At 31.0% G+C, this 20,922-nt stretch overlaps 1 protein-coding gene across 2 annotated transcripts; it reads left to right on the top strand.

Annotated features, from left to right (window-relative positions):
• Positions 1–337: 337 nt before the first annotated feature.
• On the top strand, positions 338–5,084 carry LOC102620977 (inactive leucine-rich repeat receptor-like serine/threonine-protein kinase At1g60630). 2 transcript variants are annotated; one of them, XM_025096375.2, is made up of 3 exons: positions 338–983; positions 1,047–2,296; positions 4,237–5,084. In XM_025096375.2, exons 1-3 carry the CDS (start codon positions 964–966, stop codon positions 4,893–4,895), a joined length of 1,929 nt encoding a protein of 642 aa, XP_024952143.2. In that variant the 5' UTR covers positions 338–963; the 3' UTR covers positions 4,896–5,084. The 2 variants fall into 2 exon arrangements, with proteins under 2 accessions (XP_024952143.2, XP_006470912.2); XM_006470849.4 differs by having other exon boundaries at positions 338–2,296.
• The last annotated feature ends 15,838 nt before the right edge of the window (positions 5,085–20,922 follow it).

Genomic DNA, 20,922 nt, shown 5'->3' with positions numbered 1-20,922 from the left:
ACACATTGTATACCGACCGAAGTACAAGGTTCCACGTTAGTCAAAACAAATCGAAGGACGGATTTCTAATTCTAACCCAAGCAAGATTTCCGGCAATGTCGACGGATTCTGCCATCAATTCCCGTCATCAACTTCAAGATCGACAGCTGTTGATGTCAGTTGGCGGTGGACTGGAGACTCCCTCTTCCCATTTAGTCTTAACGTGAACTCAACCACATTTGTTACGCTGCCTTCTCCGCTGCCACGTGTGCATCCATTTAATAACGACACGTGTCGGGTTCGGTCCAAAAGGACCCTCCATTTATGGCCCTCTTCACTTTTTGCCTTCAATTTTTTCACCGATTTCCTGAGCTTAGAGAAACACACAGTACTCTCGCTCCCTTACAGATCACGCATTAAAATCCTTGCCTCTGCTCCTCCGAACCGAATGAATAAATTGCATTAACCAAAGAAAGAAAAAAAAAAAAAAAAAAAAAAAAAGAGCAAAAACCCAGCTAAAAGGTCTTGAGCAGTCCAAGAATTTCAATATTTTATTTTGTTCAATGATGCGCTCTGGCTCTGCTGTTCAATTAAGTATTTACAACAATACAATACAATCATGGAGAGGAGAAAAGAAAGAATTATTTGTCGTCTGCAAGTTCTGCGATGAGTGCACGTGAAGACTACGCTGTATCCGTGAGTTTTTTTTCCTTTTTTTTTCCCCCAAGAATTTCAAGACAAATAGATACCCATTACCAAGCGCCTGAGGCACCAATGTGAGTGAATGCTGCGAGATAGCTTACCAATGGACTCCCTGCTCCCGCTTCTAGGGTTTCCAGATTCTTCTTCTCCTCCTCCCCCTCCTCCTCCCAGTAGACTCGACAGAGTGTTGATGGATGTGTTGTTGTAGCAGCAGATCTGAAGTAATGATTTAGAAGGGTTGTTTTCAAAGATCAAAATCAGAATTTCTTACAACAGTCATTGATGGAACCTCTGGTTTCAAGGTACTATCACTATCCTCTCGTCTTTCTGATTCTCTCTTGTCTCATTCAGATTCCACTGGTCAGATCAGGTGACACAGAGGCTCTCTTGTCTCTCAAGTCATCACTCGATCCTTTCAACCGTCTTTCATCGTGGAAAAACGGCGACCGTGATGTTTGCAAATGGCAGGGGATCAAAGAATGCTTAAATGGCAGGGTCACAAAGCTTGTTCTCGAGCACTTGAACTTAACCGGTACTCTGGATGAAAAAATCATAAACCAATTAGACCAGCTTCGAGTTTTGAGTTTCAAAGGAAATTCAATATCCGGGCAAATCCCGAATCTCCTTGGCCTTGTAAATCTCAAGTCTCTTTACCTCAACGACAACAACTTCTCCGGTAAGTTCCCGGGTTCTCTTTCAAGCCTACACCGTTTGAAAATCATAGTCTTAGCCAACAACCAGATCTCGGGTCCAATTCCTGAATCGCTGTCCAATCTAAAGAGACTCTACATGCTTTATTTGCAAGACAATAAGTTCACCGGACCAATCCCTCCTTTCAACCAAACCAATCTCAGATTCTTCAATGTTTCCAACAATGATCTGTCTGGTCAGATTCCTGTTACCCCGGCTTTGGTTCGGTTTAATGCGTCTTCGTTCTTGCTGAACATTAATCTTTGCGGCGAGCAGATTCAAAATCCATGTAAGAGCATCAGTCCTGGGCCTGCATTGAGCCCTGCGTACCCGACAAAACCAAGTTCAAAGAAACACAAAAGGGTCAAAATCATAGCGGCGAGTGTAGGTGGTGGGTTAGCGTTGTTGCTTCTAATATGTATTGTGCTATACGTATGCTTGGTTTCAAGAAAACGTAACAAAAAGGGAAGATCCAGTGAGGTCAGAGGCAAAGGGATTGTTGGTGGTGAAGGACTGGAGAGGGGAGAGGCTTCCGGAGCGGGCGGTGGCAATGCTGGGGGCGACGGTGGAGGGAAATTTTCATGGGAAGGGGAGGGTCTAGGGAGTTTGGTGTTCTGCGGACCAGGGGATCAGCAGATGAGTTACAGCTTAGAGGATTTGTTGAAGGCGTCTGCCGAGACATTGGGGAGAGGTACGATAGGGAGTACGTACAAAGCTGTGTTGGAATCAGGGTTCATCGTGACCGTTAAAAGGCTTAAAGATGCAAGGTACCCGCGGCTTGAAGAATTCAGAAGACACATGGACATTCTTGGGAGACTCAGGCACCCCAATCTTGTCCCCCTCAGGGCTTATTTCCAGGCAAAGGAGGAGCGATTGCTTGTTTATGACTATTTCCCCAACGGCAGTCTCTTCTCTCTTATTCACGGTATGTGCTGTCTTGCCACTCGACCCCTTTTTATCTTTTTATTTTCATTCTTTCGATTGATTAAGAAATTTTTTTCAAATGAGCCCAAAAATAGGTGCCGTTTATAAAAATAGCTTAACTTAGATGTCCTTTTTCACTTTTGTATCTAAAAAAGAGTTATTTGAACAACGATGTTGGAAGTAATGATGGTAGATTAACTGTGAAAGCTGAATAGACTGTCAACCACTAGTAGATAGGTCTCCATCGACAATTAAATTTTTTATAGGTTTATGAGTTTAAGTAGGTTGTTTTAATAGATTTAGCATAGGCTAAATTTAATAATAATAAAACCTTATTGCGAGTTTTTTATTTTTATTTTTAATTAAAATGTGAGCTTTTGTAATATAAGTACTGTTTTAATAAATTTAATGGAGATTATTTTAAAAGATTTAACTAGGACATAATGGATACTAAAGTAATTTTTTTTTTATGTTTAGAATTTATTTTATTTAGTGATAGCTGATCAAGATTCTTTCTTAATCTATTAAGATCATAAATAAGTGTCGATCGATCGTTGGGAGTCAAACAATTGATGTTTGGTAGATCAGAGGTTGAGGCTGGTAGACAGACGGGTTGACAATGGTGAATTAGGGTATTATTGTTCAAATTATTTTTTTAAACTAAAGTTTAAAGTGGGCCATTTTTATAAATTAATTAAAAAATCTTGTGTTATTTCTATAAATTTGCCAAGTGAAACAAAACATACGGCATTGTGAAATTGGGGTGGAGTTTCTCAAACGAAGCCATGTGAGATGTGACATATTTTGACCCCATGTGGTGATGTGTAATGGGACTTCCCTTGGTTGTTTTCTTTCGAGGCTAGATTCGCTTCCACGTGTCAAGTCAAATCATATATATCAAAGAAAGTGCCTGCAGATTTATTAATAAAAGATTAGTGAGACTTTAATCATGATTACCGTGGCTGTTATTATTAATATTATAATTTTTCTTTGTGCTTATGTGATAATAATATAATACATACATATATGTAAATTAAATACTCCCTTGTTTCATCCAATATGATGATTTTTAGGTAAATGAAGACAAAAGAGGATCAGGAGGATACGTCCCTTTCCCTATTCTTTTTTTTTTTTTTTATTTAATACAAAATTAAATCCCAATCTCGAAAAAAGAGTGTGCTTTTCGTTGACAGCTCATAGTGTGTTACTTTCCCTGACCTCGGCGTGTTAGTGTTGTCCCGTTCAAAAATTTATATCTTCCTCGATACTTTACCATCTGCTTGATTGCTTATTAGTTACTACTTTTCAGTTATATCTTTGAAAGATCAATGATAATAAATAAAAGAGCCCCAGCGGAGGCTTGATTTTGAGCCTTCTCTTGAGGTATTATTGAAGAGCCTGGGCTACCCTGCATGGCTCGATAACAATAAAATTGTAGTTGCTATTTAATAGCAACAACTATAATTTTCTTTATTATAAAACAAAAGAAATGGTACGAGTATACACAAAGACAAAATTAATGAAGTAAATGAGTTTGTTATTATGTGGTTGAATAAAGTGGTTTTGTGTAATTTTAAGCGAGACTTTGTAAAGGGATTGATCGTTTTTTGATTGGGCATTGGACTAGAAGTGGTATTTTGGTAAATGAGTGATCAAAGTGACATATTGTCGATTGGAGGATATGGTTGGCTTTGATTTTTCCCTTCATTCTGCCTTCAATTCTCGCACATGGGACTTCCTGATTGGATACCCTAATAACCTTGTGACAAGCTACTTGTTGTCTTAAAAAAAAAATGATGTGTGGACTTGAATCGACTACTGTTGAGATGCATGGACTACACATGGACATTTCTCCAGCCTTTGCCGAGGCACATTAATTATAGGAGCAAATGTCCTTGTTTAATGTGTTGACATATATATATTCTTTGACTACTATGACAGGAACAAGGACTTCGGGTGGTGGAAAGCCTCTTCACTGGACATCATGCCTCAAAATAGCTGAGGACTTGGCGAGTGGTTTGCTCTACATTCACCAGAACCCTGGCTTAACACATGGGAACTTGAAATCCTCCAATGTGTTGCTAGGAGCTGACTTTGAGTCCTGCCTCACTGATTACGGTCTCGGTTCATTTAGAAATCCCGACTCAGTTGAAGAACCAAGTGCTACTTCCCTATTCTACAAAGCCCCTGAATGCCGTGAAATCTGGAAACAACCCACCCAACAAGCTGATGTTTACAGCTTCGGCGTCTTGCTCTTGGAGCTCTTAACTGGGAAAACTCCCTTCCAAGACCTTGTTCTGGAACATGGTTCGGACATTCCTAGATGGGTTCGGTCAGTTCGTGAAGAAGAAACTGAATCCGGAGACGACCCTCCCTCGAGTAACGAGGCATCCGAGGAGAAACTTCAGGCCCTATTGAACATCGCGATAGCTTGTGTTTCGCTTGCCCCGGAGAACCGTCCTGTAATGAGGGAGGTTTCGAAGATGATCAGAGATTCAAGGGCAGAGGCTCAAATGTCGTCCAACAGCAGTGACCATTCGCCGGGGAGGTGGTCCGATACAGTTCAGAGCTTACCCAGAGAAGAACATTTGAGCATATGATTGCTTAGTCTATATGGCGGCTTCAAAATTCATTAATTCCGATTCTTTTCAATTGTATCTTGATTAGTGAACTGAATTTTGTAGATCTTTTGGTGTAAATTTTTTCAAAGATTTTTCTTATTTTCACTTTTTAGCCGGATTTTTGCAGTTGACCAACTACCAAGGTTGAATACTACTGCCGCTTCTCTATATCCAGCTTGCTATGCTACGTTGGTGTCCTTAAACAATGTCGAGGTTATTAGTTCGAGTCTTTGTCATAAATTTAACATTTTAGTCTATAAGTGCCTATACTTAGCTTGTTTTTAGATTGTTATTTTTTTTTGTTCCTGTGACATTATTTTCAACAATCAGCCACCCTTTATTATTATTATTATTATTATTATTATTAGTTAATGATGACTGCGACAAGAAAAATGCTTAAAATTTGAGTTTTTTAATTGATCCCAAGAACTAAATTTAACCGAGGATGTTTGAGTTCAACCTGATAATTAAAGCCAGACACAAGCAATTAACCAGTGGCGGACCTGCGGCAAGGCAGCCCGGTCAAACTTAGGAAAAATCATTTATACCCCTTATTTTACTATCAATTATAGACAATAATAGAGATTTTATTTTGTTTTCATGCATGTCCCTAATATAATTATCCTTATATTTTCATTAATTTTATACTATAATAGAGTTTTTATTTTATTTTTAAATATGTCCTTAATTCAATTATATTTTTTTCCAATTGAAATTAGTGACTTATTTTATAAAATGAGTAAATTATATATTTACTATATAGATAAAAAACATTAGGGGGTAAAATGTTATTACTTTAATTTATTTAAAAAAATTCTAATTGAAAAACTTTAAAAAAACATGTAGTAACAATTATCAACATTTTCACAAATTTTTTATGTAAATTTTGAGATTTTATTTATTAGTTATATTAACTAAGATAAAATTTGAATATTTTGAGGAGCTTTAATTTGATAGAAAAATCATCAACAACTGGTTCTTTAAAGAGAGTCAGAGCGTTTGGCAAAGAAACAACAACACCCAAATACATTTTTGTTAGGTTGAATTTAGTTTATAATTGAAACTTTTGACTAATAATATTTTTATAATTTAAAAAGAGGAATAAATTTGAATTGGTTAATTTATTGAAACCTGGTAATTAAGTACTTGACTTCAAACATTAAAGTTTTACTTCAATTTTTAATTGACTGCAAATCTGCAATTACATGTATTCATTTATTTCAGCTTAAAATCCTTAATTAATATATTAATCCTTATATAATCCTTGTATAATTACATTTTATTAGAGTCAGATTTCATAATTGTAAAATAGTGTTTTATTTTTTTAATTGCTTTTGTTTTCTACTCTTTTTATATAACTATTTTTGTTTATAACTTATAGCGATAAGATTTTTCATGCCCCCCTTATTTGATGCAATTTTTTCTACTTATAAATTTTTATACTCACTTTAAAATATAAATTTTTTAATTTAGTCCGGGGTAATACAAATTCCTGAGTCCGCTCCTGCAATTAACCTAAAATGTAAATAACAATAGTTTGAACATCAAAAGATCTCTCACTTTATTCTATTTAATCTCATTTAGTTTTATTTAATAATTTATTGTATATACATAGAGAATTGCTTTGGAACCTACATGGAACCCATACACCACATAGCTGTTTTTGACAAGCACAGTAAACACACTATAAGTTTAGATAATTGCACATAGATTTTTAATTTTTTAATTGAAAAAGCATATTTTGAATTAATAATGTTAAAATAAACACAAGCATGACTGATAATGGCCAATCTATGCTAAGTTGGCGGCCCGTGCTGTATTCGTGCCTCATCATTTGTGCTCTTTTTTCAATTGGGCTTCCTTTTCTATAGCCATGCTATGTTGGTGGGCACTCTCATATGTTTGTGCTAGCATGTTGCCCAACATTATTTTTCTCAAAAAGAAAATTCTAAGTTGTAATTCAATCACGATAACTCTCTATAAAAAGAAACTTTTCTTTAAAAAGAAGGTTATTTCATTTTATTGAAGAGGAGTGATATTTTGCTAAATAAAAATTTGATTGTCATCTTCATATCAATAAGAAATTAATGGAATGAAGTTATGATCTTTTCAAATTTCTGTTATCTCCGAGGCTTTGACAAAGAACTAAGATTGCAATGAGATGAATACTTGAACGGGTGTATGGAAAAAATAAAATAGTTAATGCATTTGATTAGTTAAGGACTATTTGGGTATTTAGATGAGTGTGTGAAATAAAAATATATTTTTAAAGTGCAAATAGACTCCTTTTTAATTTTTAAATTAGACTAATTTTTATGATCAGTTAAGTTGGTGGACTGTGTCATGTCCGTGCTGTCACATTTCTTTTTTATTTTTAATTAACCTTGCTTTTGTAGCCTGTTAAGTTAACGGACTATGATATGCTTATGCCACTCCAATTTTTTAATTGAAATGTATGTGCCAAGATTAACATAAAAAATCAATTACTTAAAAAAAGATAAAATATAGAAGTTTAAACAAGTCAAATTATTCTCTTCAAAAATAAATTGAAGAAAAAGAAAGCTAGCAAGTCGAAAACTATCTTCACTCGAAGAATCATACATGTTTTGCATTTTCTTCAATTACATACCGAGCCATAATTTATTTATTTTTTCCATGACCACAACAACAAAATTACTTAAATTTTGAGTTATCAAAATGAACCTACGGACTAAAGTTAACCAAGAATGTCTGAATTCAACCTGATAATTAAAATTAAACACGAAGCAGCATGCTTGAATTAACCTAAAATGTAAATACTAATAATTTGAACATCAGAAGATCTCACTTTATTCAATTTAATCTCATTTTATTTTATTCAATAATTTGTTATATATTATAGACAAACGCTCTATAAATACAGAATGACTTTGGAACCGATGCTAACTATTCTTGACGAACACTAAACACACTATTAAGTAGGGAATAGCTTTGGAGCATATCACAAAACTAGTTATGGTTACTTAGGTTCTATCTTGATTTTTTGTTCATACAACATTTTCATCAGTCAACTACCTTTCAATATTTTTTCCATGATCATATCCACAACATTACTTAAATTATGAGATTTTTAAATCAACCTAAGAATTGAATTTAAACAAGAATGTTTAAATTGAACCTAACCATTAAAATTGGACAAAAACATATTTAAATTCATATTATTAAAATAAAAAAAAAATATGTTTGAAGATAACGGCCGTGTTAAGTTGGTGGGCTATGCCATATTCATGTCGGCATACCGTCCTAACTTTATTTTTCTTATTTGGATGAACTTTTATGATCGTGTTAAGTTGGTGGGCTGTGCCATTCCTGTGCCATCCCGTTCATTTTTTATTTTTAATTGGACTTACTTTAATAAACTTGCTAAGTTAGCTAACCATGCTATGCTAATGCTGCTCCATTTACTTTTTCTATCCAGAATGGTGCTTCTAACATCGCTCAAAAGTCCTTAGAAAATCCCCACCTCTTTGAATTTACAATTTTAACCAGAATGAAAACTACAATGATAGAAATTCTCTTTTTTTACTTGGTTTCCATCCATGCCTTCAGGTTCTCTTCTTAAACTTAAATCAGCAATTTAGTATCATATCATCAAATCTTTGTACACCAGTAAAATAAAAGGATTAACAATCTCTACAAATTCTTATTTGTAAGCTTAAATTAAAAAAAAAGTTCTGGTAATCAATAATCTTTGCAATATTTTCAATCGTGATTGTGACCATAAATCTCATAACAATTTTTAGTTTTTTTAGTTCAAACTGAACTATTCGTGTCTATCTTTTTTTTCTCTTTAGCAAAGGGAGAAAATAAAATAACGTAATAAACAAGTCGCGGAGATGCATGCTTATTACGTAAAAAAGTTGAGTGACATGTGTAATACCAAAGAGGCACGAAGAAGAAAAGAAATAGCATACTACCCAAAAAAATAAAAGTAATTAATTGCTCTAATTGACATTATACTTGTATAAAATTCGAGAGGAAAAGCATAATTGTATAAATGTTTTGTGCAAATTTTGACGATAGAAATGAGAGAGAGATGGGGTTTATGGAGGACTGTTTTGAATTATGGAGGTATTATTAGAATTAATTGATTGCTTTCTTTTTTTTTTTTAGTGGTATCTTTAAGAAATGGGTTTTACAAGGAATTTAAGAAATGGGTTTTATAGGGAATTTTGAGGGGTGTTAACAACTCGTTTTTTTTTCTTTTTTCTTTTTTTAATAACTTGAAGTGTATATGTCAAAATTAAGGTCTATCTATGATGTTTTCTTTTTTTTTTTACAGCATCAATAGTATAAAAAATATGTATCATTTGATCTAATTTTAGTATACATTATTTCTATTAATAAAAAATTCTAATTATTTTAAAATATTATAACTAGTTAACAAATCGGTTAAAAAGCTGGTTTTAAATTTGTAAAAGAAAAAATAGAAATATTATAGTACAATTTTATCTCATCGAATTCATTTGAAATTAGATTCTTGAAGACTATCTGTGCTCCCACTTGTGCTCCGAAATTGGTTTGAAGAACATCTTAAAAAAAAAATTTCAGGGCCAAAATAACAGCGAAGATGATTTCATAGGCGTGTCGCTTTCAAAACTTAAAGGAGATGCTGTAATGGGTTCGCAAGTGTTAATTTGACATTAATTGTTCTCTCCTGGTCAGCTAGCATTGATAATTGAATTCTAAACAAGACAATAGAAATTTCAAACTCATATATAGAAGCTATATGTATTATATATATGTATGTATATATATATATGTGTGTGTGTGTATATATATTTGGTAGAATTTAATCTACCAAAGAATCTGAACTGTTTTTTTTATTCTAATTAATGTAAAAGTGAATCCTTGTGAATTTTAGTTTTATTGTCGAACTAGATTACTTTCATAATGTAACAGTTAAATTAGATCATATTTCTCCTTCCAAATCAAGGTGGGTGTAACTTGTGTTCAATTTATTGCTAGTTTATTGCGTTGAGTGTTTGATAGGTAAGCTTTTAAATGTGCTGCTGGATGGGATCACCCTAGAAAAGGAATCACGGATTTGATGATGTTTTTTGTTGTACTAAATTCATATCAAATCTTGCTTTGATGCTAGAATATATTTAGTTATTACCTTGCATGAATTGATGATGTTGCCCACTTATTAATGCAGTTTCTTTTCTCATTGATGTTGGCTTAATTGGCTGAGTAATACTGCACTTAGGGTGCGTTGGTAGTCACATTATACTGCATGAATCATGATCCACTATCCTTTTAATCTAAAACAAACAAAAGACAATTGGTTTAAAAGCCAATTGGTTCAATGACGGAATGGGGGTAGTCGAAACGGATCGATAGGGTAGAAAAATATTAAATATCATTCTAGTAACATACCAAACTAATACAATTAGGTTATATTCTAATCGTAACATAATTAGATCTCATTCTAATGCAAACTACTCAATAAAATTTCAATAATGCTTTAAGTGATATTAGATGACGCTCTAATCTAAACGGCTTTATAAAGAAAATTTTGATAGATAATCTCAAAAAAATTATAAATATAAGTTTATTATTGAATAATTGAAATTGAAGTTATAAAAATAATAATCAGGCCTCCCTATTTGTAATAGGGTAAATCAACTTCCCTAAATTAACTTAAAAAAGAAAAATCTACAATTATAATATAAATGAAAAACTAAAATATATATCATAATTGGGGAAAAAGCCATTTTCATCCCTAGGGTTTCATACAATAGCTCATTTCATCCATACTTTTTAAATAATAGCTCAAAACATCCTTCCGCTAACTCACCATTAGTTTTTTGCCATTAACTAAAAATTCACTGAGGGCAAAATGAGATTTTTCATTAATGGGATACAAACTATATTAAAATAAAATTTTTACTCAATTGAATAACACTATAAAATATACAAAATTCATTAATTTATTCTTAAATGAAATCAACGATAAAATAGTTTGATATAGCTACTAAATAATCATCATAAGTAATAAACTGTAACTAACACTATTTAAAATCTTTAAATCATTGGAAAAAAAAACTCAAAACTACAAACAATTTTTGTGTGCTTGCATATGTTGAATATCTTCTTAATCTTCAACAAATTTTTATTTTGACCTTTGTCACCACCCTTCTTTGGCCATTATTGTCTCCCCAAGTCCTTACCATTATCTGCTCAAGTCCGCTCATAGTGCAATTAGATAGTATACTTATACGAATATGAAAATTATGATTATTTTTTGTACTTAGATCTAGAGTTTATAGGACTGTCATGCCGAAAAAATAGAGAAGAGTGCAAAACAATTGCTTGAAATATAAGTTTTTCATCTTTTTGGTATTTCCTGTTTAGTGGGATTAGATAAAAATCATTTTTAATTATATGTCAAATTTGATTTATTTTTTCTCATTTTCTCTTTAATGGAAAATCTTGTTTTAACCTCAATGAATTACTAACAAATGACATTTAACTAACGGTGAGTTAACAGAACGATATTTAGGGCTATTGTTTAAAGAGTAGGGATGAAATGAGCTATTGCATGAAACCCTAGGGATGATAAAGGGTTTTTCCCACCATAATTGATAGAAAATATCAAAAGATCTAAAATAATAAAATTGTAAATTTTTAAAATAACGTCCTACATTGTTTAGATATTTCTGAACCATTTAATTTTTACTACCCTGAATTGAACCAAATACCCACCCTTAAATTTGAATGCTCGTAGTTAGCAGTGGTACGTAAATAGTAGGTTGGCAACAAACAAAGATAAAGGAAAACCTTACTGCAAGCTAGCCATTTCTTAATTTCAGGAGTAATTTTTTTGTTTTTTGTTTTTACAAAGGCACTTTAATAAACATACAGTGCAATAAAAGCTTTTCTTTTTGTTTATTATTTATATTCTCTCCTCATATTCTAATATAAACGCTTTTTTTTTTTTCAATTCTTTTATACAGGGTCAAGAGGTTGCAAACACTGAGGACGTGTGAAAGATTTCATGGGTGATAGGTTAAATATTCGTACGAAGGTTCTTTTTTGAAAATTTGAAATTATTATTATTTATATCCTAGGAACTTTTTTATAATTTTTTAATATATCTTTCCGTAATTAAATTCAATTGGCCGGTTATCTTGACATTTTGCTTTAATTTAGATTTTTTTCAAAGTTTCATGACGTATAGCTATATAAAAGATTTGGAGCTCTCTTTTATGCAATTCTGAACGTACATATGTAGAGTAAATAAAAGTAAAAAACTTTATTTTTTAAAAAAAATGTTAGAACTTATGTTATTTGAATGCAACTGGAAGGATAAGATTTCGAGGGCAATGAATAACTTGGCTCTTTACGTAACCAACAAAAACAATTAATTGATTTTGTTGCATAAAGTTTCTGTTCTGTATTTTTGTTGCATATGTTTATTTTTATTTATTTTTTAAAAAAATAACTTGGATCTGCTGCGTCTACTGGAGAATTTATCTAGCTGGGGCTGCTCTCACTGGTGGGCGGCAATTACTTCCTCGCTTTGTTCCGCTTCCTGAGGATGAATTTGCTTCTATCCAAGCCCGGCTTGATGATCTTGCTAATCGGATAACCGATTTGGATGATATTTTAAGTTTGCTTTTGCTTTATTTATTTATTTATTTATTTTTTAGCGGACCTTATTGTTACCTTTGCCATGCAATTTTCCTTTCTACTAATCAAATTCAGTCTCTCTTTTTAATCTTGCAGTAATTTTTTTTTTTCTTTTGAAACTAACATGCTCTAATGTATACTTTTGGTTAGTTATTTGATTTGTTTATATGTAGGTTTTTTTTGCTATAATGCCATAATATGTTCTTGAAGACTATTTATTTGGAGATTTTTGCCATAAGGTGTCGAAGGGGTAGATTAGTTAAGATCTTTGTATTATGGGTATGTTATGGCAAGTCAAGTTCAGGGGCAGATGCAGCATATGACCAGTGGGGGCTGCCAAAAAAAAATTCTAAAATTGAAAGAGAAAAATATTTTAGTTTTCTAATTAACCCCCATTAAATTTATTAAAATAGTCACTATAAATTATAAACCCCTATAAAATTTAAATTTTAACTTTTAAAAATTATAAAAACTTATATTTTAATTAAAAATAATGATAGCCCACCACCTAAAATATTTTATATTCTCAAAAAATAGGATTGATTCTTCCAGTTTCTATAATAATAGTAGAGCGAACGTTTTTAATAATGAAACTCATGAAGAATCATCTTTGGAATCGGATGTGATAAATGATAGTTTGGTTGTTTATGTAGGAAACAATAAATTTAATAATATTGATAATGAGTTTATTGCATAACATTTTTAAAATATGAAAATGCGTAGAGAATAATTATAAATATATTAGCAAATAATTTATATATTCAAAATTTTAGTTTTTCATATTTTATTATTATCTAATTTAGGCCCCGGTAAATTATTTTTTTAGATCCGTCACTGGTCAAGTTTATTTGAGAAATAATATAATTATTCGGTTTTATTAGTTACATCATATATTTTAGTGGAATTCTTTCTTTTTTGTTATTGGGATTAAAGTTGGCTTATAAGGGAACTATATTGGAAGCAAAGCAATATGTAAAAGGCAAGAGAAATTAATGTAAAAGAATATGGATGACATCGAAGACAAGGCAACTTGTCGAAAGGATAATGATCCTTTTTAAAAAAGAAAAAGAAAAAAAAAAGAAAGTAAACCTTTCATTACTTACTAAACAACATTGTCAAATACATTCTGCACTTCTGCTAGTAATATATCTAATCAGATAGCAGCGTAATCTTTTCTTGGGAGTAAATTTAGCTAAGGAATGGGCATGAACATTTCAAAATCTTGGTACAAAATTAACATGGATCTTTTGAAACTCTTTTTTCTTGTTTTGGATTTTCGAAATTATCCACAAAATCTCAATCCTGCTGCCCTTTGTGTTGTTGACTATCTCTGCTGGCTTTCCTCTCTAGTATTGCCAATACCAAATGTTCCTATTTTTCGATAATGATCCTCTTTTTATATGAGTTATTTTGAATTTTTTAAAGATTTTATTCCATGTATATTTAGATATAATATATGGGTAAGATTTAATTTCACTAATTATTTCTTTATTAAAAATCAATGACCACTTAATTTTATATCTAAATGCAAGATTGGATTACAAAAGAATTCTAATCATGTCCAAATTGGAAAGTATGCATGCGTAAGCTGGAGATTAATTGTCCTACGTGGATTGAAGAATTAACCACTTGCGTTAAATGACGTAGAATTGCATGCTTAATTTCTTGTATTACCTGACTTATTACGAGAGTCATCAGTCTTCAGAGCTTACAAGAGTCGTCACTCTTCAGAGCTTACAAGAGTCGTCAGTCTTGAGAGCATAATTTAACGTACGGAAAATTACTTTTGTGGGATACATACGCCAAACAGCCGCACAAGATTTTGAGAGCAAGCAATCTGAGAGCTGTTGATCGTGCAGCAACTGTGACGAGTGAGACGCTTTGATGTTGGCTTAGGAATTATTTCTTTTATGACTCACTCATCCCCAACCATTCTATATTTCTTGATTGGTCTCCTTGGGATAAAAAGATCATCGACAACAGGACATAATTTCACGTTGAGATTTGCAGATAAGGAGTCAAATGATGCTCCTAAATAGATTCGATTAAGTGGATTCAATTTCGGAGCGATAAAAATGAGTGGAGAATTTGACATTGTATAAGAGTCTATAATAAACTATAATGTTTTCATGCTATCTATTGTATGGATGTCGCCTTATGACTATAGGATTACGATTTGAACTATGTAAAAATCTTCTTTGCTAATAAGTGCTTAATTTTATATCAGTTTCCGTTAGTTGTTTTTTTTTTTTTGCATTTCTTTGTTATTTTCTTGAACCTCTTGAATCTTTAGTTTTTTTTTTTCTATGTTTTTGTTGGAGTTTTGAGGCAAAGATACAAAAAAAAGTGAAAAACGCTGTAAATTGGTGTTGAAAATGCTCAAAGTACAATTTTATAGATTTTGATTGCTCCTTGGACGAATTTTTGGGCTCTTTTTTTATATTCTTAGGTTCTATTAGACTTACACTAAGGACTTTTATTTATTAAATATGAAATTGTACTAATTTCAGACCTTTTTTAAATTTATTTGTTTTTTTAACTTATATCTTATTTTCAGACATTTACATCTAATAAAAAATAAATTTTTATGACTTTTATCTTAATGCTAAATAAATATTATATTCTAAAAATATCTCTATAGAATATAAATATTATCTAAACTATAACACTTAATCCTTTTTTTATTTTGATTTATAAGGATATAAATGTCAAATAACCTCATTTAAAATGTTTTTTATTTACAAAAACAAATAAGATACCACTTATATTCATATATTAAAAAAGTAAATATGTTATTTATATGCTCATATTCAGACCTATTTGGATTTTAAAAGAATTTTAACCTATTCAGAATTCAGAGAAAGAAACAAACTCTACCTAAGATGAAGAATCCGATTCGGCCCAAAATGATTGGTTCTTAAATAATTGGCTGAATTTCCTATTTGGACCCACATGAAGAATAGATTTTTAAATTATTTTGCCACATGGACTTATTTCCTCATATCACAGATATTTTCCTATTGGGAGAAGGAGACCTAAAACGAATTTTACAAACTTCATCAAGGGTTAGGGTTGAAAAAATATATAAAAGTCTGAATGACCTAAGCTTTGGCATCAAGAATCAATTCAAGAAGAGAAAGAATGTAAGAAGAGGAGGAGAGAATATTTTTTAAAAGAAATCAAATTGCCTTAGCCATATTTCAATCAATAAGATCTCCTCTCTCTTGTCTTTTGTTTACTTTTCATTTAATGAATTTAATTTTAAAAATCTTAGACTAATCTTAGACTTGTTTGAAGAAACTATTTGTTGGTTAAGAATGATTTCAAAATCCTAGACATGGTTTTTAGTTAATAAAATTTCAGAATTTCTTGATCTTTCTCAAAAAACATTATATTCCATCGATTTATTATTTTGGACTTGCTATCCTATATTATTTAGGTGTACAACTAGATAAATTAGTAGTGATTTAATTTTTAATTTAGGGTTTTTAATATATAATTGTCAAAGAACTAAACAAATGTAGCAAATTATGATAAATGATTATAGAAGATTTTTGTTTGATTGCATATAGAATATAATTCAAGATGAAAAAAATTGAGCTAGTGTGTTTATTCTTTTATTCAATCTGTATCTTTCTTGATGTTAATGCTTTTATTAAATTAAATCCAGAGAACTTGTTCTAGGTTGTTTCATTAAAAGAAATTAAGTAAAGTGCTTATTTGACTTAGATAATTCAGCTTATAATTATTTTTGGGTTACTGTTTTCAAAAGAAAATGAATGTTAATTCTAACTATTGATTAAATCTAATGTTTAGTGGTAGAGAATGATTTTTTAATAATATTTCTCATCATATTTTAAAACCTCTTAATTTTTTTTCGAATTTTTAGAATTATGCTTTAAATTCTTTAGTTTAGTTTAGATTATGAACCAGCTCCAAATCCTCCTAAATTTTTTATGTGTGTTTATTAGTGTATCCTTAGTAAATTTAAAACGTTTTAACTAATTTCATTAAGTTTTTAATTAATTTATTTTTTATTTCAGATCAATTTTATATATTTTGTATTAATAACTTGTTAATTGAAAATGACCTTTTATGAAATGACCCTTACTTGTTGTCAAGTGATACACTTTTTACCATAACATTTACGTTGCTAGTGGTCATCTAATTGATGTTATAGACATCTTTAATGCTTAGGGTGTGTTCGCTATTATTTTCAAATCCTATTTTCTGTTTTCTGAATTCTGAAAACACTAAATACGTGTTCGGTAGATCATTTTTTAAAATGTTTTTGAAAATATAAAATTCATTTCATACTTTTAACCAAAAAAAAAGAAAGAAAGAAAACAACTTTTTTCTTGTTTTTCTTGTTTTCCAATACAGTACTAAGTTTCAAAATAAACACTTTTCTTCCACCATCTCACAAAATAATAATAATATCATCATCATCATCATTATTATTATTATTATTATACCCAAAAAATAATTCCTTCACAATAATCTTTTCTTTTTATATACATTATAATATTTATGTTTTTATATATTAATTAAATCAAATATGTAGAGTTTATCATTTTTCTTTAAACAGAAAAATTAACAAGATCACCTATTTTTTAAATTAAAATAATCAAACTAATTAAACAAAAAAATTCTTCATTACTTAATTTTAAGTTTATGAAAATTATTCCAATAATAATTCTTTAAAATATTCCTACCAAATGTATTAGTATTTTATTTTTTTTTCATTTTCAAGATTATATTTTAAAATGATACCAAACACAATTTTAAAGTTTAAAAATAGATTTGAAAATAACATTTTCATTTTCATTTTTGTTTCATGAAAACAACATTTTGGAAAACAATACCGAATAGGACCTTATAATCTGACTTCGATGACTCTAAATGGAGTTGTTCCTATTGAGGAGGATGCTAAAGACCCTAATGATGAGGAGCCTATTAACATGAAAATGTTCATTATATTGATTTTGATGATAACAAACTTTAAATGTTTTTGATTAAAATGTTAGAACTATTCATCAATAAACAAAAGTCATATAATCATACCAATTATGTTCATGAAAGATGTATAGTTGATTAAGCTTCAATTGGAAAATGATTCCCTGCAATATTTGGCTAAAACTGTGAAACGGTGAACTGTTTACTTTGAAACGGTGAACCGTTTACTTTGAAACGGTTAATCGATAAAAACCAGAAAGATTCAATTGCTTAAGCTCTAACTGGTTAGTAAAAACGGACAACACAAGTGTGCAGAGAAGGTCACTGGAATTAAATGGTTAACCATTTACAGCAAACGGTGAACCGATAATTTTCAGAATGGAAATAAGTGTTAACCTTGAACCGATGAAAACAAACGGATAAACTCATTCAACTTTGCATGCCATTGGAAATAACCGGCGAATCGTTAACTTCAAAACAACTAACCGATAATTTCCAGAATGTCATTTTATGTTAACCTTTAACCATTCAGCAAGAACAATTAGTAGAAATTTGTTTTGCAGGTCTCTAGAAATTAACGGTGAAAAAGTAGTGACAAACAGTCAACCGTTTATTTGAAATTTGGCTCAATGATAACTTTAACCAGTAAAACGGTTAACCAATAATGATTAACGGCGATCCGTTTTCTCTCAGAAAGTTAATAATGACTAGTTTTTCAGCTCCAACTATAAATAAGCTCATTCAAATTCAAATAAGGATTGATTACAACGCTATCATTGAGCTCATAATCGAGAATACAACCTTCATAAAGCTTTAAACACTTTCTTGCTTCATTTATTCACATATTGGGCATTGATTTGTAATCTTAAGTATTGTGTGAGTGAAGAACAAATTTATAATTTTTCTTTTGAGTGATTGTAAGTGTTGGGATACATTTGGGTTAAGAGATTGGAGATAATCTCTTGTTGTAAAGGTTCATTGACACATTGGAAGTCAATTGTAAGTATTTGAAGCCTTGAAGGCTTGCTTAGTGAAATCCTCAAGCCCAGAAAGCTTGGAGGCATGGATGTAGGCGAGATTGGCCGAACCACGTAAAAATCTCCGTGTTTGAATCTCTCTTTCCTTATTTTTTTATTTTTTGATTGATTTATTTGTTATTACTTTAAATTCATTTTAGATTTGCATTGAGTTTTGATTTTAGAATTGAATAATTTTTAGATAACCAATTCACCCCCCTCTTGGGTTGCATAACTAGAATTTCAAAGCCCATGCTCACTCCACCACGGTTTGCTCAACTAGCTTTTCCACACCTTGTCATTACCACGGCCTTGCATATCTAATACATGAACCAACTGCTTCTTCTTCAATCACCTACTTCTATCCAAGCTTCAACTTGATGATCTTTCTAATTAAATAACTTTACTACATTGGTAGGTCGTGCCATGTTGGCGCTTCCCAATTTATTTATTTGTTTATTTATTTTCAAATTGGGCTTGCTTTTATGTCCATGTGAGTTGGTGGGCTTTGCCATATCCGTGCTACCTTGTTTTTGTATTTTAAGTTGAGCATGATTTTATGGTCGCACTAAAATAGTGGGCACATCATTCCAATCCTGCCCCGTTGCTTTTTTTTTTTTAATTAAGCTTGATTTTATGGTGGTGCTAGTTGACGGGCCATGCCAAAACCTTGATAAAAGAAGGATATTTTAACGATTCTATATCCCCATATGTATTAATAAAGAAATTGAGATCTTATTTTACAATTATAAATCATGAATTTTATTGGAACACTTGAAGAGCTCTAAAAGACTTTTAATTATTTAAGAAAAGACTCTAAAATTTAAGATTTGTGGATTATCTTTGCCTGTAGATCAAGCATAGTTCTAATTAACTCTATTCATCAATCAACTTACAAGGAAAAAATTGTAAAATATTTCAATATAGATAAATTTATCATTGTTAGTGGCAGACAATGTATAAGGCTAAGGGGTGCCATGGCATCTGCAGAGTTTTGAAAAATATTGGGGTTTTTAAATAAAGGAAAATTATCAATCGTATACCCTTAGTTTACTCTGTTATCAAATTTACTACAACACTTTCAGGGTATATCAGTCGTCCACCCTAAATTGACAAAATGTATCTGTTGTCCACCAAACTGTTAGTTGCCGTTTAAATATGATGACGTCAGAAGGGTAATCTTGTCTTTTCACATGATACAAGTGATAATTTAAGGGTATATAGGTGATAATAAGATATTTTAAGGATACACAAGTGATAATTTTCAAGGGTAAAATCATCAATCCACTATAGTTCCGTTAACTTTCAAATGGTAGCTAACGATTTAGTGGTTGGCAGATAACTTTTGTCAATTTAGGGTGGACGATTGATACACCTTTAAAGTGTTGTAGTATTTTTTATAAAAGCGCAAATTTAAGGTATACAAATAATAATTTCCCTTAAATAAAAAATGAAAAGTTAGTGTAAAAATTCTATACTATCCCCTGTACAATTGACATTTAAATTTTATCCATTAGATAATAAAGTACCTTTATAGTTCCACTAAAGCCCATGCTAAATGACAAATTCCCAAATTTTGGAAGCTACCCAACAATACTGTAAATTTCAGACAATCTCTCTACAACAAAAATGAGAACACCGTTAAAAATTAATCAATATTTCAAAAGAAAAAATTGGTCCCTGTAGAATTTTCAACTGTATTCTGCCCCTGTAATTAGTTATCATATAATATTATGGTCCATTGATCCTAGAAATGATCATTTCGCTCTAAAGAGGAAGATAGACATATTCATGGTCTTGGAGTACCATTCATAATGTAATTGGTGCTTTGTTGAATCTAGCACAATGTGCTAGAACAAATATAACATTCTTAGTTAATTTATCGGTAAGGTTCAATTCTAAACTAAGCAAAAGATATTGGAATGTCATCAATCATTTTTTTCCTATATTTTTATGGAATAAAAAAATTAGAATTATTTTATTCCAAAGAACCAATAAAATGGTTACTTACATGATCCCTATAAAGTTTGGATGATATAGTATAAGGAAATGTTATTTATAAGAAAAGAAATTTACAATTATTTAGGGAGATGTAATCATCCTTACGCCTCGTAATGGACGTAAAACCAAAATACAGACAGAAATGCAATGCTTGAATTAAAAAAAAAGTTAGAAACAAGTGAATTAAACATCGATCATCTAGAGAGTAAACGAACATAATTTAAAAATGCGTTAATTTCGGTCTACCCACTCGTGAAGTGACAATCTTCAAATCGCTGCCTTACTATTGAAAACATTAAGTTACCCCCTAAAATTTGTTATCTTTCTGTTATTTTTAACGACTAAAAGGATAAAATAGT

This window comes from Citrus sinensis, chromosome 8 (genome assembly GCF_022201045.2).
Source record: "Citrus sinensis cultivar Valencia sweet orange chromosome 8, DVS_A1.0, whole genome shotgun sequence".
Classification (NCBI taxonomy): domain Eukaryota; kingdom Viridiplantae; phylum Streptophyta; class Magnoliopsida; order Sapindales; family Rutaceae; genus Citrus; species Citrus sinensis.
The sequence above is the reverse complement of the archived record's forward strand: the minus strand, read 5'-3'. Positions and strand labels throughout refer to the sequence as shown.

Bases quoted from the DNA above. Each gene is read 5' to 3' on its own strand.
- LOC102620977 (XM_006470849.4), top strand. From the start codon at position 964: ATGGAACCTCTGGTTTCAAGGTACTATCACTATCCTCTCGTCTTTCTG. The intron at 2,297-4,236 runs GTATGTGCTGTC...CTACTATGACAG, and splicing joins TCTCTTCTCTCTTATTCACG to GAACAAGGACTTCGGGTGGT.